A 26,879-nucleotide genomic window follows, 5' to 3' on the forward strand; every position below is an offset into this window, starting at 1 on the left:
ATGTTATCCTCTGACCTGCAGAAGCACTCTATACAAGGGAACCTATAGTCACTACACTTGAAAGAGGGGACAATAGCAACTAAATAACAAATCATCCATCCCAAAAGATAAGACCAGATATTTGTAACAAGAGTCACCTCGAACAGATGCCTAGATCCCAATTCAAAAACACAAACATGAACTGTAAGGAAATAGGACTTTTATAGAAACCAGTAACTTATTGAAATAGGCTCTGAGAAATATAATTTAGATAAAGCACATGGCAAAATAGCAATAATGAATAGTGAATATCTTCATGGACCTCAAAGATGCCTTGAACAAATGACTTAATGAAGGCCATAAATACACAAACAAATAGTTCGATGAAGTAATCAAAACAGTATAAAACATGAAAGTAGAAATAGGGTCATTGAAGAAAATCTAAACTGAAATAAGATCAGGAGTGAAAGATTTAGGGTATCAAAAAAGAACCTCAGAGTTAATATGCCTTACCAACAGAGTAAAAGAGATGAACCGGATACTATTGGGAATTAACGTCAGGGTAAAAGAAAGTCATGCCTCAGTCAAAGAAAACCTGAAATTTGAAATATTGAAGCACAAAACAACCAAGAAACTTGGGACACTATGAAAAGACCAAATAAATAAGAATAAAGGAAGGAGAAAAATATCAAGTTCAATATACATAAAATATTTTTAAAAGAATCATAAAAGAAAAACTTCTTAATCTAAAGAAAAAGTTAGCTTTCCAGGTACAAAGACCATATAGAAAGCCAAATAGGAAGGACTAGCAAAGAAATTCCTCATGACACATAATATAAAACACTAAATGTATATGACAAAGTATATTAAAAGCTGCAAGAGGAATAAATCAAGTAACATTGTAAAGGCAGACCCATTAGAATGTCACCCAAATTCTCGGTGGAGATTCTAAAAGTCAGGGAAGCTGTACACATATTTTACAAACTCTAAGGGACCAGAGATGCCAGTCCAGACTATCACACTTAACAAAACTATCACAATAGATAAAGAAAACATAAAAACATATTCAAGCAGTGTCAAGCTAGCAGCTCAGCTCTACAGAAGGCATTAGAAGGAGAACTTCAGTCTTAAGAGGATAATCACATGGAATCAATAATCCCAAAGCAGCACAGCAAAAGAACCCATACAAGAATAAAAAATAAGAAGAATTAATAAACATGGTTCATTGATAACTCTCAATATAAATGGTCTCAATTCTTTAATTGTAAGAACTAGCATTGTTAGGCCAGCAGATTAGAAGACACAATCCATCCTTCTGCTACATTCAAGAAACTCATTTTAATATCAAGAACAGGCATAACCTCAGGTTAAAAATATATAAAACAGTATTTCAATCAAATGGCCCCAAGAGGGAAGCATGTATAGCTATTTTAATATCTGGCAAAAGAGAAAACAATTAGAAAAATAAGGAAGAACACTGCATGCTCAACAAGGTAAAATCCACAAAGAAGATATTGCAATTCTAAACATCCATGTGCCCAACACAAGGGAATCCAAGTTCATAAAAGAAACACTACTATAGCTAAAATCACATATTGGTTCTCTGGCAGGGGTAGTGAGTAACTTTCATACCCTACTCTTACCAATAGACTTGTCATCCAGACCAAAAAAAAAAAAAAACCCACAGAGAAATGCTGCTGTTAAATAACATAATGAATAAAATGGACCTAGCAGACATCTACAGAACATGTCACCTAGTGCTTCTCAGCAGCTCATGGAAATTTCTCCAAAATTGATTAAAGCAAGTATCAATCTATGTAAGAAAATGGAAATAACTACCCTGCATCCTGCCTCAAAACCAGGGATCAAAGTAGTACACAACAATAACAAAAACAGAAGAAATTATACAAACCCATGAAACTGAACTCACAATTGAATGGAGAGGTTCAAGACAGAAATAAAGAATGATTGTTTTTTAAAAAAAATAACTTTTAGAATTGATGAAAATTAAAACACAACATAACCAAACTTGTACACAATGTATGCAATACAAAGAGGCAATTTCATAACACTGCATGCCTACATTTAAAAATAAAAATGGGCACAGCAGTGACGTGTCCTGACTCTACAGATGTCTGCTTTAGGTATCGCAACAAGATCCAAAGTACACCCGAGAACCTCAGGAACCATGCAGAAGCCATACAGCGAAGCAGGGACTGCCTTCATTCAGTCCCAGCAGCTCCATGCGGCCACAGCTGACACCTTTCTGGAACACATGTGGCACCTGGACATTGACTCCGTGCCCATCTCGGCCTGCAACACTGGCATCTTTTTTTTATTGTGCTTCCTAGTCTGTGGAGATGCTAAAGGAGATGATTAAAACTAGGATGAATGTGACAAAGCTGAATTTCTCTTATGGAAGCTATGAGTACCATGAAGAGACCATCAAGAATGTCTGTGTAACCACAGAAAACTTTACATCTGATCCCATTCTCTACCATCCCATTATGTTGGCTCTGGATACAAAGGGACCTGAGATCCGAACTGGATTCAAGGGCAGTGACACTGCAAGAGGTGGAGCTGAAGAAGGAAGCCACTCTGAAGATCACCCTAGACAAAGCCTACATGGAAAAATGTGAAGAAAACATCTGGTGGCTGGACTGTAAGAACATCTGCAAGGTGGAAGAGGTGGTCAGCAAGGTCTACATGAACAATGAGCTCATCTCACTGCAGGTGAAGGAAAAAGTTGCTGACTACCTGGTAACAGAGGTGGAGAATGGTGGCTCCTTGGGCAGCAAGAAGGGCTTGAATCTATCTGGTGCTGCTGTGGCTCTCCATACTATGTCAGAAAAAAAAACAACAAAACAACAACAACAACAACAACAACAACAACAACAAAAACCTCCAGGACCTGAAGTTTGGGGTGGAGCAAGATGTGGACATGGTGTTTGCATCTTTCACTCTAAGGCAGTCGACGTGCAAGAAGTTATGAAGGTCCTGGGAGAGAAGGGAAAGTACATCAAGATAATGAGCAAAATCGAGAACCACAAAGGTGTCTGCAAGTCTGATGAGATTTTGCAGGCAAGTGATGGAATCATGATGGCCTGTGGTGGCCTGGTCATTGAATTTCCTGCAGAGATGATCTTCCTAGCTCAGAAGATGATGATCGGACAATGCAACCCCATTGGGACGCCTGTCATCTGTGCCACACAGATGCTGGAGAGCATGATCAAGAAGCCACGCCGCACCCATGTTGAAGGCAGTGATGTGGCTAATACAGTTCTAGATGGAGCAGACTGTATCACACTGTCCAGAGAAACAGCCAAAGGGGACTACTCTGGAGGCAATTCTCATGCAGCACCTGATTGCTGGAGAGGCAGAAGCTGCCATCTACCACTTGCAGTTATTTGAGGAACTCCACTGCCTGGTGCCCGTTACCAGAGACCCCACAGAAGCTGCCACTGTGGGTGCCGTGGAGGCCTCCTTCAAGTGCTATAGTGGGGCCATTATTGTGCTTACCAAGTCGGTCAGGAGTGTTCACCTAGTGGCCGAGTACTGCCCAAGGGCTCCGATCATTGCTGTGACACACAATCCCCAGACTGCTCACCAGGCCCATCTGTACCATGGCATCTTACCTGTGCTATGTAAGGATGCTGTTCAGGATGAGGATGTTGATCTTCTTGTAAACTTGGCAGTGAATGTTGGCAAGGGCGGAGACTTATTCAAGAAGGGAGATATGGTCACTATGCTGACTGGGTGGTTCCCTGGCTCTGGCTTCACCAACACCATGCTTGTAGTGCCTGTACCTTAATGGCCCTCTGAAGCTTCTCTTCTAGTCCCTGTCCCTTCCCTTTCCCTATCCTATCCTTTAGGCCAGCAACGCTTGTAGTGCTCACTCTGGGCCATAGTGTGGCGCTGATGGGCTGGGACACCAGGGAAAATGAATGCTTCTGAAACATGCAATAGAGCCCAGCTATTTTTCATGGCCCTACCAGAGCCTAGGGTGAAGGAGGAATTCAGGATTGGAAGCCCTCTGACTTTATCACAGAAGGGCAGCATCATTTCTGTGTACTTTGCTACTGTAGAAAGTTATCCGGAGAATTCCCAGACCTAGCCTGGAGTCAGGAGATATCAAGAGCAGGGGATGAGGGCTTAGGACCCAGGGTTCCAGTGTAGATGAGTTTTGGCTCTGGCCCTGACTTGATTTCCCTACAGCTTTTTGCCACCCACCCTCCACCCCTACCCCGCCGCCCGCGCACTCCACTGCTGTCACTGCAGACACCCCACTCTCCACCTTGTCTTCTTCAGAGTCTCCAGACCTGTTGCTATAATGCCCACCTGAATGTCAAAAAACAATAGCTGAAGCAAAAAAGAAAGAAAGAAAGAGAGAGAGACAGACAGACAGACAGACAGACAGACAGACAGACAGACAGACTGGAGAGTGCTCATATTAGTAACTTAGCAACATACCTGAAAGCTCTAGAACAAAAGAATAAGTAACATATCAAAGGAATAGGTGGCAAGGACTGCACTAGGTCTTAAATCGTTAAAATAGAATAAAAAAGCTATATTAAGAATCGATGGAATAAAATAATCAGTTCTTTGAGGAAATCAGCAAGACTAAACAACTCTTGACTAAATGAGCTAAAATACAAAGAAAGAAGATACAAATTAATATTGTTAGAGGTAGAAATTGAGGATTACAACAAACATGGGAAATTCAGAGAATAATAAGATCATATTTTAATAATTTATACCCCACAAAACTAGTAAACCTAAAAGAAATGGATGGATTTCTTGACATATATAAGCAATTTAAACAATTTTAGTGTATGACACACTAATGAAATAGAAACACTAAAAAGAAAAAAAACCTCTCAGCCAAAAAGAATCTAGGTTAAGATGATGAATTCTATAAAAACTTCAAATAAAAATTAATGTCAATACTGCTTAAATTATGATGCAAAATAGAAACTGAAAGAACATTTTCATATTCCTTTTTAAAAGCCTCTAATACTCTGATGTCAAGACCATAACAAAGATTCAACAATTAAAAAATGACAGAACAATATCCTTTATGAATATAAACTTAAAATTGTTCAGTAAAATATTTGCATATATCATTCAAGAATACATCAAAAAGATCATCCACCATGACCAAATAGGCATCATCCAAGAGATGCTGGGATGGTTCAACATATAGAAATAACCACAATATAAACTGAAAGAAAAACAAAAACTCCGCATGATCATCTCAGTAGATGTCAAAAAAGACTTTGAAGAAGTCTAAATGCTTTCTTGATAAAAATCCTAGAGAGAAATTATGAATAAACATTATGTATTTTAACAAAATAGCAGTGCATATCAAGCCTATAGCTAACATCAAATTAAACGGAATGAAAACTCAAACAAATTCAATGAAATTAGGAACAAGATGAGGTTATCAATTCTCTTCATACCTATTCCACATAGTACGTGAAGTCTTAGCTAGAGCAATAACACAACTAAAGATCAATAGGATGCAAAGAGGAAAAGAAGAAGTCAAAGTATCTTTATCTGTAGATGATATATGATTGCATACAGAAGTAACCCTAAAATTTAACCAGGAGACCCCTATAGTTGATAAGCACATTCAACAAAGTAGCAACATATGAAATAGATACACAAAATTAGTAGTTTTCTTATACAAAAATGCCAAAAAGACAGATAAAGAAATCAGGGAAATAGTTAACTTTCACAACAACCTCAAAAATATCTTGGTATAATTATAACTGCATAAATGAAAAACTTTTATTGTGAAAACTTTAAGACATTGAAGAAATAATTTGAAAATGACATTAGAAGATGAAAAATCTTCCACAATCATAGATTGGTATGACTAATATTGTAGAAATTGACCTCCTACCAAAAGCAATCTATAGGAATAATGAAATCACCTAAAAGTTAGAACACAATTCTTTATAGAAATTAATAAAAGGAATTTTCAAGTTCTTATGAAAAAGCTAAGAGCCCAAGATATCTAAAGCAATCCTAAATAATAATTTTAAAAAAACTGCCAGAGGTATCACAAGATTTCAAGTTATTGTATAGATCTGACTTAATAAAAAGCATGGTATTGTGATTAGACAAAATGATCAAGGAATCAAATTGAGGATACAGACATATATCTATACACCTATGAAAAACTGAATTTTGGCAAAGAAGCCAAATATAGACAATGGTAAAGAAAGAGTATCAACAACACCCAGCATCTTCAAAAACTATTTCTGGTCAAATTGAGTGAATGAATGTAGAACAATACAAATAGATCCATATTTATCACACTGCCCCAAAGTCATCTCCAAATGAAGAGGAGACACCACATACATAAGTCCACAGTACACTGAATCTGATAGAAGAGAATGTGGAGATTAGCTCGTTGGCATGGAAAAATCTTTCTTAGCGCAAGTACTAAGACAAAAAGCCATTAAATGGGACCCCTTAAAGCTGAAAATCATCTGTACAGCAAAGAATACTATCACTTGTGCAAATCAATATCCTACAGATTGTGTAAAATTCTTTATCAGTTATACATCACACTGAGGGTGCATATCTAAAATATATTAAGAAGATGTTTTAAAAATTGAACTCAAGAAAATAATCCAATTAAATATGGGGGAAAGAACTACAAAGTTCTCAAAGATTAAAGACAAATGACTAAGAAAGAAATATTCAACATCCTTATGTAGCAGGAAAATGCAAAGCAAAACTAATTTGAGACTTTGTCTCATCGCAATCAGACTAACCAAGGTCAATAAAACATGATAGCACATGCTGGCAAGGATTCAGAGAAAAAGGATCAGTCATTCATTCCTGGTTTGAATGCAGACTTGTACATCCAATAGAGAAATTGCTGTGCCTGTCCTCAGCAACCTAGAAATAGAGCTAGCACAAGTTCCAGCTATACTGCTCTTTGGATACTAAACAAAGTACTCCACAGCATACTGCAGAGATATGTGCGCATCTATATTCACTGTTACTATACTTACAATAGCAACACATTGGAAAGAGCCCAGATGCCCATCAACTGATTAACAGATAATGAAAATTTGGTATATTTACAGAATGGAATATGATTCATGTTCAAAAATGAAATTATTAAATTCAAAGGTAATGGGTAGAACTAAAAACAATTATCTTGATTGAGGCAATGTAGATCCCAAAAACAAATAATGCATTTTCTTCTAAATAGGGATGTTAGTTTTTAACCTTGAAGATGTGTACTATAATCAGAATAACCACGTATCTAGTTACGTATCTAGTAGGGGACTAGAGGGAACAGACAATCTTTTTTTTTTTTTTATTAACTTGAGTATTTCTTATTTACCTTTCGAATGCTATTCCCTTTCCCGGTTTCCAGGCAAACATCCCCCTAATCCTTCCCCCTCCCCTTCTTTATGGGTGTTCCCCTCCCCACCCTTCCCCCATTGCCGCCCTCCCCCCAACAATCATGTTCACTGGGGGTTCAGTCTTAGCAGGACCCAGGGCTTCCCCTTCCACTGGTGCTCTTACTAGGATATTCATTGCTACCTATGAGGTCAGAGTCCAGGGTCAGTCCATGTATAGTCTTTGGGTAGTGGCTTAGTCCCTGGAAGCTCTAGTTGGTTGACATTGTTGTTCATAAGGGGTCTCGAGCCCCTTCAAGCTCTTCCAGTTCTTTCTCTGATTCCTTCAATGGGGGTCCTATTCTCAGTTCAGTGGTTTGCTGCTGGCATTCGCCTCTGTATTTGCTGTATTCTGACTGTGTCTCTCAGGAGAGATCTACATCTGGTTCCTGTCGGCCTGCACTTCTTTGCTTCATCCATCTTGTCTAATTGGGTGGCTGTATATGTATGGGCCACATGTGGGGCAGGCTCTGAACGGGTGTTCCTTCTGTGTCTGTTTTAATCTTTGCCTCTCTATTCCCTGCCAAGGGTATTCTTGTTCCCCATTTTAAAGAAGGAGTGAAGCATTCACATTTTGATCATCCGTCTTGAGTTTCATGTGTTCTGTGCATCTAGGGTAATTCAAGCATTTGGGCTAATAGCCACTTATCAATGAGTGCATACCATGTGTGTTTTTCTGTGATTGGGTTAGCTCACTCAGGATGATATTTTCCAGTTCCAACCGTTTGTCTATGAATTTCATAAAGGCATTGTTTTTGATAGCTGAGTAATATTCCATTGTGTAGATGTACCACATTTTCTGTATCCATTCCTCTGTTGAAGGGCATCTGGGTTCTTTCCAGCTTCTGGCTATTATAAATAAGGCTGCTATGAACATAGTGGAGCACGTGTCTTTTTTATATGTTGGGGCATCTTGTGGGTATATGCCCAAGAGAGGTATAGCTGGATCCTCAGGTAGTTCAATGTCCAATTTTCTGAGGAACCTCCAGACTGATTTCCAGAATGGTTGTACCAGTCTGCAATCCCACCAACAATGGAGGAGTGTTCCTCTTTCTCCACATCCTCGCCCGCATTTGTTGTCACCTGCGTTTTTGATCTTAGCCATTCTCACTGGTGTGAGGTGAAATCTCAGGGTTGTTTTGATTTGCATTTCCCTTATGACTAAAAATGTTGAACATTTCTTTAGGTGTTTCTCAGCCATTCGGCATTCCTCAGCTGTGAATTCTTTGTTTAGTTCTGAACCCCATTTTTTAATAGGGTTATTTGTCTCCCTGTGGTCTAACTTCTTGAGTTCTTTGTATATTCTGGATATAAGCCCTCTATTAGTTGTAGGATTGGTAAAGATCTTTTCCCAATCTGTTGGTTGCCGTTTTGTCCTAACCACAGTGTCCTTTGCCTTACAGAAGCTTTGCAGTTTTATGAGATCCCATTTGTCGATTCTTGATCTTAGAGCATAAGCCATTGGTGTTTGAGGGAACAGACAATCTTTAAGGATGGAGAATTATATCATTATAAAGAGAAAAAATAATCTAGAATATTTGTATTAAATGGGGAGGAGTTAAAAGAGAAAGGGGGAAATGAGTATGAGGTGGGACAATAACACTATGACCCTTAAAAATACATAAAAACCAACAGAAATAAACTACACCCCAGAGCCTGCATACCATTTTCACTCCACCACTCTGTCTGCTTTCCAAGAAGCTTACCAAACTTATACACAAGCTAAGACCTTCCCCACCCAAGCCTTTAAACCACCAACTCTGCTGAAAACACCCCTAACATCTGTAAACTGTATCCTATACCTTGTCTTCCATTTACCACCCCACAACTCTGCCAGCATTCTGGGAGGCCCACAGTTACCAGGGACAACCAGGTAAGACCCTTACCCAAGGTATTGCTCCCTATATTCTCCTAAAACACAACCATCAGCTTTAGACTGCACCCCAATCCCTGGACTCCATTTTCTAGCCCACAAACTGGCTTGGTTTTTTGCAGGTCTGTCATCACCAGGAACTTCAGGCAATGCTGGTACTAGATAGGACCCAAAATCCACAGGCCACACAGGCTACAAAAATTTCAGGAAAGATACCCTACTGGTCCTAAAGTGTAACTAGTCACCAGAACTCCATGCAACCCAGAAACTAGACAGAGGAAACAGAACAAAAAGTGTAAAACATCTAAAAATTCCCATCCAACAAAGATAAATTAAGCCTAAAGCCCACCATAAAAGCACATTCAATAAAGCCAGGGCACCACGAGAGCCCAGTTATCCTGCTACAGCAAGTCCTGGATATGCTAAAAGCTGAATCACAAGAAAATAACCTTAAATCAAATCTTCTGAAGATGATAGAGACTTTTAATACGGAAAGGAATCAATCTCTTAAAGAAATACAGGAAAATACAATCAAACACAAAGAAAATGAATAAAACTGCTCAAGACCTGAAAATAGAAATAGATGCAATAAATAAAGCACAAACTGAGGGAATACTGGAGATAGAACCTAGGGAAAAGGTAAAAAACAAAACAAAACAAAAACAAAAACAGAGTAACTACAGATGCAAGGATCACCAATAGAAAACAAGAGACAGAAGAGAGAATCTCAGGCATAGAAGATAAAAATTGAGGAAATATGATCCATAGGTTAAAGAACATGTCTAATCTAAGTGTGTCTGACACAAAATATCCAGGAAATCTGAGGCATTCTGAAAAGAAAAACGTATGAATATTAGGAGTAGATGAAGACGATTCCTACCTCAAAGGTACAGAACGTTTTTTTAACAATATCATAGAACAAAATAGCTCAAACCTAAAGAAAGAGATGCCTATAAACATACAAGAAGTTTACAGAACATCAAGTAGCTTCCACCCGGTAAGAAAATCCTCTTGTCACATAATAAAACACTAAATGAACAGAGAAAGAATATTAAAAGCTATAAGAGTAAAAGGCCAGATGACCGATAAAGTAAGACATGTCAGAATTACATCTGATTTCTCGACAGAGAATCTAAAATCCAGAAAGGCCTGGACAGATAATCTTGCAAATTCTATGAGGCCACAGATGCCAGCCCAGACTCCTATGCTCAGCAAAACTTTCAATCACCATAGATGGAGAAAAGCAGGTATTCCATGAGAAAACTAATTTAAACAGTTTCTATCCATAAACCAAGCACTGCAGAAGAAAATAGAGAACAAATGCCAACCCATGATGATTTTCTACACCTAAGTAAACACAGGAAATTATTTGGCACTAAGAAAACCATGGCAGGGAAGGGAGAGGCAAAGATTAAAACAGAGACTGAAGGAACACCCATTCAGAGCCTGCCCCACATGTGGCCCATACATATACAGCCACCCAATTAGACAAGATGGATGAAGCAAAGAAGTGCAGACCGACAGGAGCCGGATGTAGATCGCTCCTGAGAGACACAGCCAGAATACAGCAAATATAGAGGCGAATGCCAGCAGCAAACCACTGAACTGAGAATAGGTCCCCTATTGAAGTAATCAGAGAAAGAACTGGAAGAGCTTGAAGGGGCTCGAGACCCCAAAAGTACAACAATGCCAAGCAACCAGAGCTTTCAGGGACTAAGCCACTACCTAAAGACTATACATGGACTGACCCTGGACTCTGACCCCATAGGTAGCAATGAATATCCTAGTAAGAGCACCAGTGGAAGGGGAAGCCCTGGGTCCTGCTAAGACTGAACCCCCAGTGAACTAGTCTATGGGGGGAGGGCGGCAATGGGTGGAGGGTTGGGAGGGGAACACCCATAAGGAAGGGGAGGGGGGAGGGGGATGTTTGCCCGGAAACCGGGAAAGGGAATAACACTCGAAATGTATATAAGAAATACTCAAGTTAATAAAAAAAAAAGCCAGAAAACAAAAAAAAAAAAAAAAGAAAACCAAAAGAATGAAAACACACACACACACACACACACACACACACACACACGGTGTGGGGAGAGACAGAAAGAGAGGGGGGGAGAAAGACTACTATCACCAATGTCAAAATAAGAGATGTCAGAATAAGAGAGATTAAAAATCACTGGTCATTAATATCTCTCAACATCAAGGGACTCAACTCCCCACAAAATAGACACAGATTAACAGAATGAACATGTAAAACAGGATCCACCATTCCACTGCATACCAAAACCAGACCTAAACATCAAAGATAGGTATTACTTCAACGTTCTGGGAAAAAAAAATTCCAAGCAACCGGAAAGCAAGCTGAAGTTGTCATTCTGATAACTAATAATTCCAATTGAAGGGGGAGTGGTTGGGGAAGGGGAACACCCATATAGAAGAAGGGAAGGGGGACAGCATAGGGGGCTTATGGATGGGAAACCGGGAAATGGAATAACATTTGAAATATAAATAAAAATATCCAATTAAAAATAATTCCAACTGAAATTAATCAAACATGATGGAGAAGGACATTTCATACTAATCAAAGAAAAAGTTCACCAAGATGACATGAAGCAATTAAAGAGTAAATACGAAATTTTTTATAATTTACTGGTTCATACATTGAGTAATCAAATCCAAGTTTGTCTCAATTGATATTACAAACAACAGACAAAAATCACACAATTAATTAGTTTATTACTGTATTTGTTTCACCAATATGTGACATTACATTTCCATGAGAATCACTTTTACAAATTCATGTTTTCTTATGTAATACTAAAAAGGAACTTGTGGAAATTTTCCAATTGGTTTTTAAAGTAAAGAGTTCTTGGTTTTAACATTGAAATGCAGCAATAAATGTATCAATCATAGCACTGAGAAACAAAGATTGTGAAACAAATTAACTTTCCATTAGTGGAATATTTGCAGTTCACAAAAGCAAATATACTTATCATTTACTAATGTATAGACAAATAAAAGAAGCTTTATTCCTGTAACCCATGAACTCTACTTCATAGAAAGCAACTACATTTCACACAGGAAGTGAAAACTCAACTTTGGTTGCAGCTATTTGTAGAAGCTGCAGGACATGCATAGAGGACAATCCCTGCCCGCAGCAGCTGTGGGAACCAAGACTACAGATTCACGTTCTGCTCTCTCTATTTTTTCTTTAAGAGCTTCATCATACATAGTAGGGAAGAAGCTGGGAATGGTGTCATTGATCTTAGCCCAAACTTCTAGGACTTTCATTTTACTGGTTTCTATATGGGCCCGGGAACCCCACAGGAAATCATATTTTGGGGATTTACCCTTGGACATTTTGCAGATCTCAAGGTACTTTTGCTCAACCAGATCTTTGGTGATGAACCTTCGGGGTTCCCCAAAAATCAAGTGCTTCTTCCCTGCATATACTCCTAATATATTCAGGAATTTCCAGATCTCTTCCTCGGTGGCACGGTTGCCTTTTGTGAAAATCAGACCCAAGATGGTCATCAGAAGACCCATCTTTGGCAACCCCCTCTTGCCACTTAGAATTTCAGCAGTGGAGAGACCTAGTTTGCTGACAATAGCATAGGTTTCACTACTGTCATTGATTTTCTTTAACTGCATTCCAAAGATCATTTCCATGCGGAGGGAAGATTTCCTCAGGATGTCAGAAAATTGTATCTTGTATTTCTTGCTGACCACCCTCTGCATATCAGCATCTGTAAACTCTTCACTTTTCTTAAATTTCTCCAGCAGGAACTCTACCAGCATACTAGCATTCTTAGTAAGAGCATCATTAGATATCAGCTGAGGGATGGATTCTGCTTTGAAGGTACCTAGACATTCTGCATCACCACAGCCAACAGCACCCTCAGCCCCTTTATCAAAGCCTGTACTGGACGTATTTGCACCAGAAGATGCAGAAAACACAGCTCCCCAAGGAGTGCAGGCCTCAGAAATGCTTGGGGAATTAGCTTGACTAACAGGAAGAGATGCTGACCCTGTGCCTGACATACGGTGATCACCCTGGAGACCTTGGCTACCCCCACATGCATGGTGACGTTTGGCACGGGAGTGGCCCTTCTTCTTGTGGCCCCGTGGCATGATAACAGGGGTCAGAGGCAACAGGCAGGGCTATGGTCAGGAGAGTTGGCAAAGCAGGAACCTGAAAGAATAGAATGACAACATGTGAGCACCATATCATTGCAAAGTAGAGTATACCTTTGCTTTTAGGAAGGTGTCTTTCATTGCTTTCCTGGAGGGAAACATACCGTGTTCCTGTTCTCCTGTTCAGCTTGGTTAGGACTACTATTCTCTTGGTCAGTTTGAATCCCAAGAACACTGCAAAAGAAATTAGAGTTTGATAGATTGCTGCATGATAGCCCAGTTACCTAGAGAGAGAGAACAGACTGTTCCCCCTGAATAAGACTCAAAATGCTCATGATCTATATTCCCAACTATCTATGTAATCATGGTTTTAAAGTCTGAGTATAACTTTCCTCTGTTACTTCCTCTGAAGTTCATTCTGTAAACTTCTCTAGTTGCATACAGGAAAGTTTAAAAATCATTTCACTACTACCACATTATTCAGGGGACCTCAGGACTCCTAATTCTACAACCGAGGATATATTGAAGAGCCCTTGTCGCTGTTACCAAGAGTATAATTCCCACACTCCACATACCCAAAGAAGTTAAACAAGAAGGAAGGCACAAGTGAGGAAGCTTAAATCTCACTTATAAGGAAGAATAAAATAGTCATAACAGGCAAATGGAGGGAGGGAACTTGAAAAAAGTGGTACAGGGAGGGAAATGGGGAGACTCGGGATCAGGTGTAGTGAAGGACAGGAAAGATGGCTATATGGACATGAAAATTAATGAAAATCTGCAACTGAAAGGGGTGACGAGGTGAGGACCTATCCAGGAGTAGACAGAGTCCTAAGATAAGGGAGGTGCCCAATAATTAATGGAGGTGACCTTAACTGTGACTCACAGCATTAGGGATATGGAACCTAAACAGACCCCCTCTGCAGCCAGGCAGGAACCCCAGTAGAGACACCAACCCACCCACAAAACTTGCAACCATAATTTGTTATGTCTACAAAAAATGCAAGCACAGGGGATGGAGCTGAGACTAAAGGAATGACCAACCAATAATGGGCCCAACTTGAGACCCATCTTATGGCTAAGCATCAATCCCTGGCACAATTAATGATACTTTGTTAGACTTACAGACAAGAGCAAGTTATCCTCTGAGTGGCTCCACTCAGCAGCTGACTCAGATAGATACAGACACCCACAGCCAAGCAGTGGATTGTGGGCTGCAAGGGGGATAGGTATTCCATGGGAAGACTAAGAGAGTCAACTAACCTGGACCCTTGGAGCTCTCTGAATCTGAACCACTAATCAAAGAACTTACATGGGCTGGACCTAGGTCTCCTGCATATTAGAAGCATAAGTGCATCTTGGTCTTCATATGGGACCCAAACAACTGGAATGAGGGCTATCCCAAAAGCTGTTGCCTGTATATGTGATATATTCTAGCTGTGTTGTCTTGTCTGGCCTCAGTGGGAGAGGGGGCCCCTAGCCTTCAAAAGACTTGAAGTGCCAGGTGGTGGGATGATGGGGGGGGCGGCACCTGCTCAGAGAAGAAGGGAAGAGGAGGGGGAATGATTGTGGGAGGGGTGACTGGAAGAGGGCAGTGAGCAGGATGTAAAGTAAATATGTAAAAAGAAAAAAAATTAAGTCTGATTGCCACAACGAGCAAAGTCCTCAGCATGCAAGGCCCCTTGCAACAAAGCTCTCATCTCCCTATTCTACCAGAGACAAAGGTGGGTAGTACATCATTTTTTGTGGCTGCTTTCATCCCCAATTACTATCATACAGAAATTTGCTCTCTGCCCTCCTCCCAACCATAGATCTTGATATCTGTACAGTTTTAACAATGAGCCTGTTTGTAATGCAGCAAATCTCAAAAATTTCCCTTTTGCTGCCTGAGTCAACCAGCCTTACCCCTGAGACTTCATTCCCTTAGAGACCAGACATTAGGAAAGATAATGGCCTCTTGTTGTAACTGCCAGTGTTCTGGAACTCCAGAGACAAGTGTAAGGGTGGGGCCTGTGTGACGTCCTTTCTAGGATTAATTATGGTTTAGGAGAACTCACGGGGTTTAGTTTTGCCACTGTTTTAATTCAGATTATCCCCCAAGGCACATAAAACTTTTAAGTCTCTCTTACTTGACCAGAGGACACATTCGAAGGCCTCAACCCTACAGGCCGTGAAAGCGGAAGTCAGAGTCCTCTTCTTCCGGTTCCATGCCCCCACCCTTTTCTAGGAGGCCAGTTCCATTGGTCAAGGCAAAGGGGAATTGTTCTCCCCCCAAAAATGTTTTTTTTTCCTGTTGATATTTCACAGGCTAGGATATCTCTTGAATAAACTGACTGTAGAAGTAAACCTCTTATTTCTATCAGAGTCCTAAATAGAAAGGAAGATGAAACAATTTTAAGTTTATGATTCATACCCACCACCTTAAATTATGGACAGTTCTGTAGGAGGTCAATCTTTCTTTGAGAGCCCTGAATCTTAAAGTTTTGTCTCCTTTCCTTCCGGGAATAGCTATATAGCCTAGGGTTGCCTGAAACTCTTGATCATCTTTCTTCAGTTTCCAGAATCCAGAGTTACCCAATGCTTGGTTGCTACCAATATTCTAATTAGATATTAGCTTATTTTAAATGTTTACTTTTATTTTGATGCAGCATCTAGCTATATAGTCCAATGTAGCCTCACATATTCTGTATAACAGAGGGTGACTTCAAACTTACAATCTAACTGGCTCTGCCTTTTTAGTGCTTCCATTGTAGGCTTGAACACCTAAGCTCTTGATTATATGTTAAGTGCTCAGATACTTCTGTATTGCAATCCCTGTGGATTTTAGGCCAGCCATCCAGAACCGGACCAGTCCTTAAAACTGCTGATATGAAATACTATATGATTTGTGTGACCACTTCTTTTTTTTTTTCCATTTTAAATTTGAGTATGAGTTGTTTCTATTTTATTACTTTTTATTGGATATTTTTTACTTACATGTCAAATGTTATTCCCTTTCCCGGTTTCCTGTCCCTAAGCCTCCTACCCCATCCTCTCCCCCTTCTTCTATAAGGGTGTTATCCCTCCCCATCCACCCTCCTTCCCACCTCCTCGGTGTGACACACTTCTGATTGAACTGATTGTTATAGGTAAATCAGCATGAAGGGAAGATAGATGCATGTTGGGTCCTTTGTAATTTGAGGTATGGCGTCACTCTCTCCTTATGCAGCATCATGATACTGACTGCTGGCTGAGCCTGGAAATACAACCATTCTGATATAAAATCATCTCTTTCCTCTCAACATGGTATTCTGCAATACTACCTAAATGTAAAGGTGAAGGTATTAAATAAACTAACATCCAACTTTTTTTTGGCATCATACTATGTTCAAGAGTTAAAATTTGAGTTTCAGTCATATCAGATAAAGTCAGAAGACTTGATACTTGATTCCCACCTCATACTTGTGGGCATATTTTGATAAATGTGAGATTAAATGAATAACTATTAATCATCCGTTAATCTTTTATGATTTAGTGGCATAATCTCTCAACACATTGACTGAAAAGTTCTCTCGTAGTCAGTTTGATCATTTGCTTCGGTATGTTTCATATCTGATTCTACTTCCAAGTACATTTATTTAGTTCTAAACATATTTGGTGGCACTGCTGTTAATTATTAATATCTCTTATTTACTTCACAATTTTTTCATGGTTGATTTCAATCACAGAAAGAGCTGTTTAATGGGAGTTGTCATATGTATGGTCATTAATGTAAAACAATGAATGTGAAAAATTAAAAATTGTTGACATCCTTACAGTGTTCTCATATGTAGCAAATAAACAGTATATATCATGATGTAGACATAATTCTTTCCTGTTTTATGAATAGGTTGTTATATCTACTCCATAAAGAATTTTTATGTTTCTATTTACTTTTATATTTTTATAGTTGGAATATTCTTGATGTTTTGAAAGCTGTCCTTTCCATCAAATGATTAACAATGACTTTTAAATATATTTTTTTCATTTGTTTTAACTCCTGCACATGGTCATGTTTGCTTACGCTCTTAGGGTAGCACTGGCTTCCAGTGTACTCTTATCTAATGTGAATTCATTTTCTTGTTTTTACTTCACAAAAGCACAACACAACACAACCTATCTTGTGTACTCCTAAATTAGATACACATGAGCTTGTAGAAAATACTGTCTCCATGAGTAAGTTCTCTTACATACCCTTTTAATGGTGTATTGTCATTTTGTTTTTGAATAAAGGGAAACTAACCTATTAAAATGGTTGAGTGATTATAATTATATAATTTCTCCTATACTTTTCTCCTTCCATACTCTAATATCCTTTCTCTCTTTAAAATGTATAGATATAAAATACCCATAAATAATATGTACAGCCAGATAGGCTGTATAATAGTATTTGAATGTATGTCTTCAGGGCTGACCATTTGCTATTAGGTCACCAAGTAGTGTGCCTTCCATTGAGAAAACTATGTCTCCAGTTTTTGGCAATCCTTATCTACTTGTAGTTCTTTAATGTAGGGTTGGAGCTTCATGGACATTTTATAGTACACTTTGGCATGTACATTGGTGTTATGTATAATCAGCTAGTGTTCAGGTACTCATGCCAGAGAGATGTTGTATATAATCACAAAAATAAAATAACTTTTAAAATACTAAAGTAAGCTTGATATTTTGACATCATTTGAATAGAGATAAATTAAATGGCAATTTGTTCATTTCTACATACCTAATGAGATAGGTTCATAAACCTAATCTTGTCTAGAAGACTTTTTGGAAGTGTGTTGTACAACTTATTTAACTATACAAACTACAAATCATTGGTTTTCTACTTCTCTAGACCCTCTCTTACTTATCCTAGTTTTTTGGGGGTTTTTTGTTTGTTTTTTTTACTTTACTACACAAAAAACATTATCAAGTTTCCATACACTACATGTGTTAGTGTTGTTTTAGGATGAATTTCTTTTTTGGATATTTTATTTATTTACATTTCAAATGTTATCTCCTTTCCCAGTTTCCCCTCCACAAACCCCCTATGTCACCCTTCTCCCCTGCTTCTGTGATGTTGTTCCCCCCCTCACTTACCCATTCCCACCTCACCGCCCAGATATTTCCCTACACTGGAGTATCAAGCATTCACAGGACCAAGGGCTTCTCCTCCCATTGATGCCCAACAAGACAATCCTCTGCTACATATGCAGCTGGAGACATGGGTCTGTCCATGTGTACTCTTTGAGTAGTAGTTTAGTCTATAGGAGCTCTTGGGAGGAGGGGTCTGGTGGTTGGCATTTTCATTTTTTCTATGGGGTTACAAACCCCTTTAGCTCCTTCACTCCTTTCTCTAACTCCACCATTGGAGTCCTCATTCTCAGTCCAATGGTAGGCTGCAGCCATCCTCATCTGTATTTGTCATGATCTGGCAGAGCCTCTCAGGAGACAGCTTTATCAGACTCCTGTCAGCAAGCACTTACTTCTTCACATTTGCAATACTGTCTGGGTTTGGTGTCTGTATATGGGATGGATCTCCAGGTGGGACAGTCTCCAGATGGCCTTTGCTTCAGTCTCTGTTCCACACTTTGTCCACATATTTCTTTTAGACAGGAACAATTCTGGGTTAAAAATTCGGAGATGAGTGGGTGGCCCCATGCCCCATCCAGGGACCTTGCCTAACCTCTGGATAGGATACAGATTCTTTCTCTCCTTTGTTGGTCATTTCAGCTAATATCATCTCTATTGGGTCTTGGTAGCCTCTTGCTTTCCTGGCATCTGGGGCTTTCTGCTGGCTACCACCAGTTCCCCATCCCCTAATCTTACACAACACTGTTCAAATTCCTGGCTCTCTGAATATCATCCCCATCTCCCCTCATACCTGATCCTGCCCCCATTTTACCCTCCCCCATTCTCTTCCTTCCAAGCTTCCCACTCTATACCTCCTGTGAGTATTTTGTTCCCCCTTCTAAGAAGGACTGAAGCATCCACACTTTGGTCATCCTTCTTCTTGAGCTTCATGTGGTCTGTGAGTTGTATCATGGGCATTCCTAGCTTTTTTCCTAATATCCACTTATCAGTGAGTACAAACCATATGTGTTCTTTTGTGACTTGGTTACCTCACTAAGAATGATATTTTCCAGTTCATCCCATTTGTCTACAAATTTCATAAAGTCATTGTTTTTGATAGCTGAGTAATATTTCATTGTGTAATGTACCACATTTTCTGTATCCATTCCTCTGTTGAAGAGCATCTGGGTTCTTTCCAGCTTCTGGCTATTATAAATAAGGCTGCTATGAACATAGTGGAGCATGTGTCCTTGTCAAATGTTGAACCATATTTGGAGTATATGCCCAGGAGTGGTATAACTGGGTCCTCAGGTAGATATATGTCCAATATTCTGACAAAGTTCCAAACTGCTTTCCAAAGTGGTTGTACAAGTTTGCAATCCCACCAACAATGGAAGAGTGTTCCTCTTTCTCCACATCCTCGCCAGCATCTGCTGTCACCTGAGTTTTTGATCTTAGCCATTCTCACTGGTGTGAGGTGAAATCTCAGGGTTGTTTTGATTTGCATTCCCCTGATGACTAAGGATGTTGAACATTTCTTTAGGTGCTTCTCAGCCATTCCATATTCCTCAGCTGAGAATTCTTTGTTTAGCTCTGTACCCCATTTTTAATAGAGTTATTTGATTCTCTGGAGTTTAACTTCTTGAGTTATATTTATATATTGGATATTAGCCCTCTATAAGATGTAGGATTTGAAAAGATCTTTTCCCAATCTGTTGGTTGCCATTTTTGTCCTGTTGACACTGTCCTTTGCCTGACAGAAGCTTTTCAAGTTTAAATTAATTTTATTATAATTTTCTATGACAGGAAGTTTGCATGATTATTGTATATATCATTTTGATACAAAATAATTCCTACAAATATTTCTCCAAATACTGCTTTTTTTTTTTTTTTGGTTCTTTTTTTCGGAGCTGGGGACCGAACCCAGGGCCTTGCGCTTCTTAAGCAATCGCTCTACCACTGAGCTAAATCCCCAACCCCCAAATACTGCTTTTTATGGCACTCAGATATTTTAAATAATTTGTTTCATTTCATTTATCTTTAATAATGCTTTAAAGACTCCTTAGTTTTGTGTTTTCTTTAGAAGTATGTACTGCAATCTCTAAATGTTTTAAGGTATTCTTATAATGATTCTGAAGTCAATTTCTAAATTAATTTCTATATGACCTTATAGAATACATTGTAATATTTCTGTTTCTTTAAAAATGTTGTTATGAGTTACTAAAAGGGGAAGAATATGATCCTTGTGTATGTTTATTCTATGTAAACTTCAAGGTGTTCACTATTGTGATCGATATTGTATAAAGATTACATACATGATGATTCTTTTCAACTAAATCATTATTAATTATTTGCTTTTGAGCTTGTAAATGACTCATAGGGGAATGTTAAAATATTTAACTATATAAGTGGATTTGTCTTTATAACTATTTTCATTAAAAATGTGTTTTATTTTGAGTATCTGGGTGTTTCATTTATACGCATCTTTTAACTGCAAGTGCTGTGCATATCTCGTGCCTCCAGAGAGTAAAAGAAGCTACCAAATTTCATGAAACTGGAGTTAATGATGGCTGTGAGCTGCCATTATGGTGCTGGGAATTAAATCTGGGTGCTGAGGTAGAGCAAGCAGTTCTCTTAAATGCTAAACCATGTCTCAAGCCTTTTACAATTATTTGTAACACAGGAATATTCAGTATATACACAACTCTGATTGTTATATATTTTGGATAATTGATTCCTTTAATATCATATTGCACTGTCCTCTCTATGATAATTTTCATTTATCTAAATTCCATTTTTCAAAAACAAAGATGGCTATTTTATTTCTATTCAAATGTTAGAACTTTCTCTCACAGTCACTTTTAATATATTTTAACCTTGTATTTAATGTCAGTTTCTTGTATATAAGATGGCTGCTGTTTTCTAATCTACTTTGAAACATTCCAACATTTAGCTAGCATGTTTATGTCACTGACTTCTAGCATCCATATTGTGATAGTTATACTAATACATAGCAAGTGCTCTTTTGCTTTATATGTTTTGTCATTTGGGGGCTGTCCGATTTGCTTTTGATTTTCTATGATAATTGAGAATTTTCATTTTCCTGTTTCCTCTTTTAACAGAAATTGTATATTTTCAAAAATTTGTTGCTGATTTCTTTAGATATTTAAGTGAATCTTTGCAAACAGTTTGAGTCCACTTTGAAAGTCTATTATAACAGTTTACTTATTTTTTAATTTGACTTTTCTTCAATATTTTATATATTGATATTTCAAATGTTATCCCCTTTCCCCCCATCTCCCAAACCCTCTTCCCCTTTTCTCTTCTTCTATGAGGATGCTCCTATTCTCACCCACTCACTCCAAACTCAACTCCTTGGCATTACCCTACATTGGGGAAATGAGCCCACATTTCACATAACCAAGGGTTTTTCCTGCTATTTATGCTGGACAATTCCAAACTCTACTAGCTATATGGCTGGAGACATAGGTCCCTCCATGTGTACTCATTATTTGGTGGTTTAGTCCCTTGGAGCAGTAGTAGGTCTGGTTGGTTGATATTGTTGTTCTTCCTATGGGGTTGCAAACCCCTTCAGCTCCTTGTTCTTTTCTCTAACTCCTCCATTGGGGTCCCCTTGTTCAGTCCAATGGTTGGCTGCAACCATCCTCATCTGTACAATAGGGCTCTAGCAGAGCCTCTCAGGAGACACCCATATCTGGCTCTGGTCAGCAAGCACTTCTTGGCATTTACAATAGTGACTGGGTTTGGTGGCTGCTTATGGACTGGACCCCAAGGTGCAGTGAGCTCTGAATGGCCTTTCCTTCGGTTTCTACCCTAAACTTGGTATAAATGTACAATATTTCTGATGACTAATGATATTGCGCATTTTATGTGCTTTTCAGCCTTTAGGTATTCCTCAGTTGAAAATACTTCATAAATGTTGCAAATATCTTTTAGCAGACTACTCTCAACTTTTGCTTCCTCTTTCTTGTACTATTGCTCTCATGTGTTTTGCTATTCATAAGATGTAACGGAATGCAAGCATTTCATGCAAACTTTTATCTGCTAGATGTACTTAGAAAACAGAATAAAATGTTATAGTTTATGTTTATTTATTCTACCACACAATCACGTTTTCCTATAAACCTGTGTTTCTGATTTACATTTATTTTTTATGAAGGAATTCTTTTAATATGTATTGCAAATAAGGTCTTGCCAAGCAGGCCAGATTTTGCTTTTCACACAGGAACTTTCCATTCTTCATGTTGAAAGAATATATGGTGACTATAGAATTCTAAGTTAGTGGGTTGTTTAAAAGAATTTATTTATTTAACTTCATTTGCTCTGATGTATCTATTTAAACTACAGTTAATGTTTGTATTTTTCCATTCTATTTTTAAGAGTCTTAATATATTATGCATAGGTATTTTAATTGCCTACACTGATAATTCCTAAATATATTCCATATTAAAAGCTAATTCTAAATATTCATGGTATTTCATAGTTTTTGTTTTATTGAAAGCATGGTATGATGTCTTGATTTATAAAGAACTAATATCTGCATGCATTATGATATTTTATATTTTTCTGATTACGATTCATGTTGTATTCACTATATCCATAGGTGTTAAAAGCTGAAACTTTTGCTATTCTTCATTTTTGTCTTCTTTCTTCTTTCAAATATGTAATATTATCTTTAGTATCCCTGTGCTATTAACATAGAAGCCTTCTAGTGGGAAATGAGAAGAATCATTATATAATGCATCTTGGTGAGTCTTTCTTAACTACTTCATGAGGCCTTCTTAAAAATTTTATAACTCAGGCAAGGAAAAAAAAGTGAGGCACGTATGCTACTTGGCGTTTTACTGCCAAATCTTAGAAAGCTAGAGTGGGGGCAGGGGGTTGTCTATTCACCTTCCCAATTTGTTTGAACTGTAGTGAAATCATATGTCACTTAGAATATGTTAAATATTAATAATTTTTCTTTTGAAGGCTTTATTTTGAAGCACAGATTGCTCTGTCCATCTATCATATTAGATATTTCACTTCCTCAGCTGGCCATACAAAGGCATATTCATCCAGTCTACAGGATATATTGTAGGGACCTACATGGACTGACCTTGGCCTCCAACCGCATAAGTAGCAATGAATAGCCTAGTAAGAGCACCAGTGGAAGGGGAAGCTCTTGGTCCTGCCAAGACTGAACCCTCAGTGAATGTGATTGTTGGGGGGAGGGCGGTAATGGGGGGAGGATGGGGAGGGGAACACCCATATAGAAGGGGAGGGAAAGGGGCTAGGGGGATGTTGGCCCAGAAACCGGGAAAGGGAATAACAATAGAAATGTAAATAAGAAATACCCAAGTTAATAAAGATGGAAAAAGAAAAAAAAGAAGTACAAGAAGTAAATCTCAAAAAATTTTGAGTCTCTAGCACACTAAAAACCACTTGCATTCTTACGTCTAAATAATTTATAGTGTGGCCCAACAATTTGCCAAATAGATTAGATTTTCATGCTGCCTCCATTTGTTGCTTCTGTTTCTGGACTTTGGTCCCACTGAATTCTTTATAATTTCCAGTGTGTTTCTCTAAATTGAGAAATGAGCAGCTTGTCCTGTGACCTCAGAGGCTATCTTTTTTTTTTTTTTTTTTTTTTTTTTTTTTTTTTTTTTTTTTTTTTGCTGTAGCCTAGAGGCCAAACTCAATACTATACTATGTAACATTTTCTCTTTCCGTAGTTGGTAAAAAATATGGTAGCTTTCTTCTTTAGGTCAATCAGAATATCAAAAGCTAATTAATATCAAAATTACTCATACATAGTATTCATTATCAGAACAGTGTTTTCTCACTAGTACCATATAACATATCTTATAATACCTAATGTAATTATAAGGTGCTATTCATTTTTTCATGATTAAATCTTAGAATGAAGTCAGCCTTCCTCCCCACATTAGGTCAAAAGTATATACAACTTATGATCATCAAAGCAGGATCATTGAGGAACTGAATGTTATTCTTTTTCACATTCTGTCTTCTAGGTCCTATTGCTTATAACCGTACTATGTAAAAATATTCTAATCTTATCCAGATATGACCCTCTAATACCAATCACATTAAACCATCACCTCAAAATTAAGATTTCTTCTTCTAAACCATATGAGGATTCTCTGGGAAATTAAGTGTCAAAAATATGCCCACTGAGAAATTTACACTTTTTGGCATGGACCCATAAGAACTTGAAAAGTACCACCTGCTTCATACTCAGTATACAGTAGGATAGACCTAGAAATATATTTGCTCTGTACCCACTGACGCACATGGATATGTCTACACTTACTTTTTCTTGGCTAGACCTTCTCTTTAAAATGATTCCTCTGTGTTCTTTTACTCTTCATCTTGCAATTGTTTGTATCACAGAAATAGTTAAAAAATAACTATTTTTTTCAGAAAAAGATAATTTTCTTAGTCTCATGTACACATTATCCCACTTCAAATATCTCCTTTTTTCTGTTTTATTGAAAATACATTTTTCTCACACAGTATATCTTGATTACATTTCACCACCCTCTATGCCTCCCCACCTCCATCCAATCCAGATACAGCCCCTTTCCTTCTCTCATTAGAAAACAAACAGGCTTCTAAGGGGTAATATAACAAAATTAATACATAGGTAGTTGAGCAAACTAAACAGAAGGAAGAACAAACAGAGAAAGCACAACAGACCCACTCTTTTGCATACCCAGGGATCCTATGAAAACACTAAACTAGAAGCCATTATATGTATGCAAAGGACCTATAGGGCAAAAGTGTGTGTGTGTGTGTGTGTGTGTGTGTGTGTGTGTGTGTGTGTGTGTGTGTAAAATCAATATTATAGAAACAATAATAAAAAGAAGCAAAAAATTTAAAATAATAATTATGTATATTTATAATTATATATTAATAAATAAATATATGTTTAATCCCTGAGAAGTCACAAGACAAGATGCTGTTGTGTTTGTTTTATGTTGGCTATCTACTCATGTGGCCTACACTTAAGAGTATTTCTATACACACCGAGACTCCACTGGAGAAAACTAGATTTTCACTTACAAGTGGTTATCAACTGTAGATAGTTTCTGGATTAGGGATGGAGGCAGGTGGTTGTTTCTCCCTTCAGCTCTAGGACTCCATCTGGTGCAGACCCGTATGTGCCCCGTATGTACTACCTCAATTTCTATGACTCCATATGTGCATTGATCCTGTTGATTTAAAAGGCCTTGTTTTTCTTTGTATCCTCCGTCCCCTCTGGATCATACACTCTTTCTGCTTCTTCTTCCATGGTGTTCCCTGAGCACACAGGGGAGGGATTTATTTCTAAACAGAGACAACCTGCTTAGAGTGGTGTTTCAAGGTCTTACTGTGAGTCTCTGTATTTGTTCCCATCTGTTGCAGGAAGAAGCTTCTCCTATGCTGGCTGAATAAGGCACCAATCTATGGGTAACTCATGCAAGCAGTGTTGCTACCTTGAGGTGTGTCACCAAGTCATTGTGTTTCCCTGGCCAACTCAATACTGACCTGAGCAAGCTAGCTATGAAGATGGTGCCCTTCCCATGCTTGCATTTCTTCATCCTCCATCACAGCCCAAGGTAATCAGCAGTTTGGTGCCCTGACAGTGCCTGAGTTGACACAGGAGATGCTGATGCTAACAACATAATGGCTGCCTGTGACCCATGCCATGGATGCCACCTGACCATCACTACTGTCTTCAGGGGCTCCATGCCAATGAAGGAGGTGGATGTGTAGATGCTGGCCATGCAGAACAAGAACAGAAACTACATTGTTGAGTGCATTCCTAACAAGATTAAGGTAGATATGTGTGACATCCCACCACTGGGCCTCAAGATAGCCTCCACCCTCATTGGCAATAGCACTAACATCCAGGAGCTATTCAAGTGCATCTCAGATCAGTTCTCAGCCATGTTCCATCATAAGACCTTCCTGCACTGGTTCACCAGTGAGGACATGAGCGAAAGGGAGTTCACCAAGGCTGATAGTAACAGGAAAGACCTGGTCTCCAAGTACCAGCAGTACCAGGATGCCATGGTCAATGACAGGGAAGAGGCTTTTCAAGATGAGGATGAAGAAGAGATCAATGAAAACGGAACCTCAAGCTGCTACAATGCACATTTACTTTTTTCTTAGTTCTGATGATGTGGAATGGTGCCCTGGTCTAAGCATGTCACAGGTCACTCTCAAACCAAATACACTAAACTGATCTCCAGGTTAGCTGGAACAGAGAACTTTCCTTTACCAGAGAATTAGCAGTCCCAGCAGACAGGGAGATTTTATATAAGAACACTGAAAGCAAAGTAGTGGGTCTTACAGTGAAAGATCCCCGAAGAGAGAGACCCTTACTCAAGTCTCGGGAAGTC

General features: G+C 38.5%; 1 protein-coding gene and 2 pseudogenes across 1 annotated transcript; 2 read left to right on the forward strand and 1 right to left on the reverse strand.

Moving 5' to 3' along the window:
- The first annotated feature begins 2,155 nt into the window (after window positions 1-2,155).
- Window positions 2,156-3,790, forward strand: Pkm-ps11 (pyruvate kinase M1/2, pseudogene 11; annotated as a pseudogene).
- An 8,199-nt stretch (window positions 3,791-11,989) lies between these two features.
- Window positions 11,990-15,575, reverse strand: Magebl1 (MAGE family member B-like 1). The gene is made up of 3 exons (NM_001128493.1): window positions 15,534-15,575; window positions 13,572-13,641; window positions 11,990-13,465 (listed from the first exon to the last, which is right to left on the reverse strand). The coding sequence occupies exon 3, from the start codon at window positions 13,402-13,404 to the stop codon at window positions 12,382-12,384; it is 1,023 nt and encodes a 340-aa protein (NP_001121965.1). The 5' UTR covers window positions 13,405-13,465; window positions 13,572-13,641; window positions 15,534-15,575; the 3' UTR covers window positions 11,990-12,381.
- Window positions 14,165-26,649, forward strand: Magebl1-ps1 (MAGE family member B-like 1, pseudogene 1; annotated as a pseudogene).
- Window positions 26,650-26,879: the final 230 nt, after the last annotated feature.

The sequence above is a fragment of the Rattus norvegicus genome, chromosome X (assembly GCF_036323735.1).
Source record: "Rattus norvegicus strain BN/NHsdMcwi chromosome X, GRCr8, whole genome shotgun sequence".
Lineage (NCBI taxonomy): Eukaryota > Metazoa > Chordata > Mammalia > Rodentia > Muridae > Rattus > Rattus norvegicus.

Coding starts and splice junctions, on each gene's coding strand:
- Magebl1 (NM_001128493.1), bottom strand. CDS start 13,404: ATGCCACGGGGCCACAAGAAGAAGGGCCACTCCCGTGCCAAACGTCAC.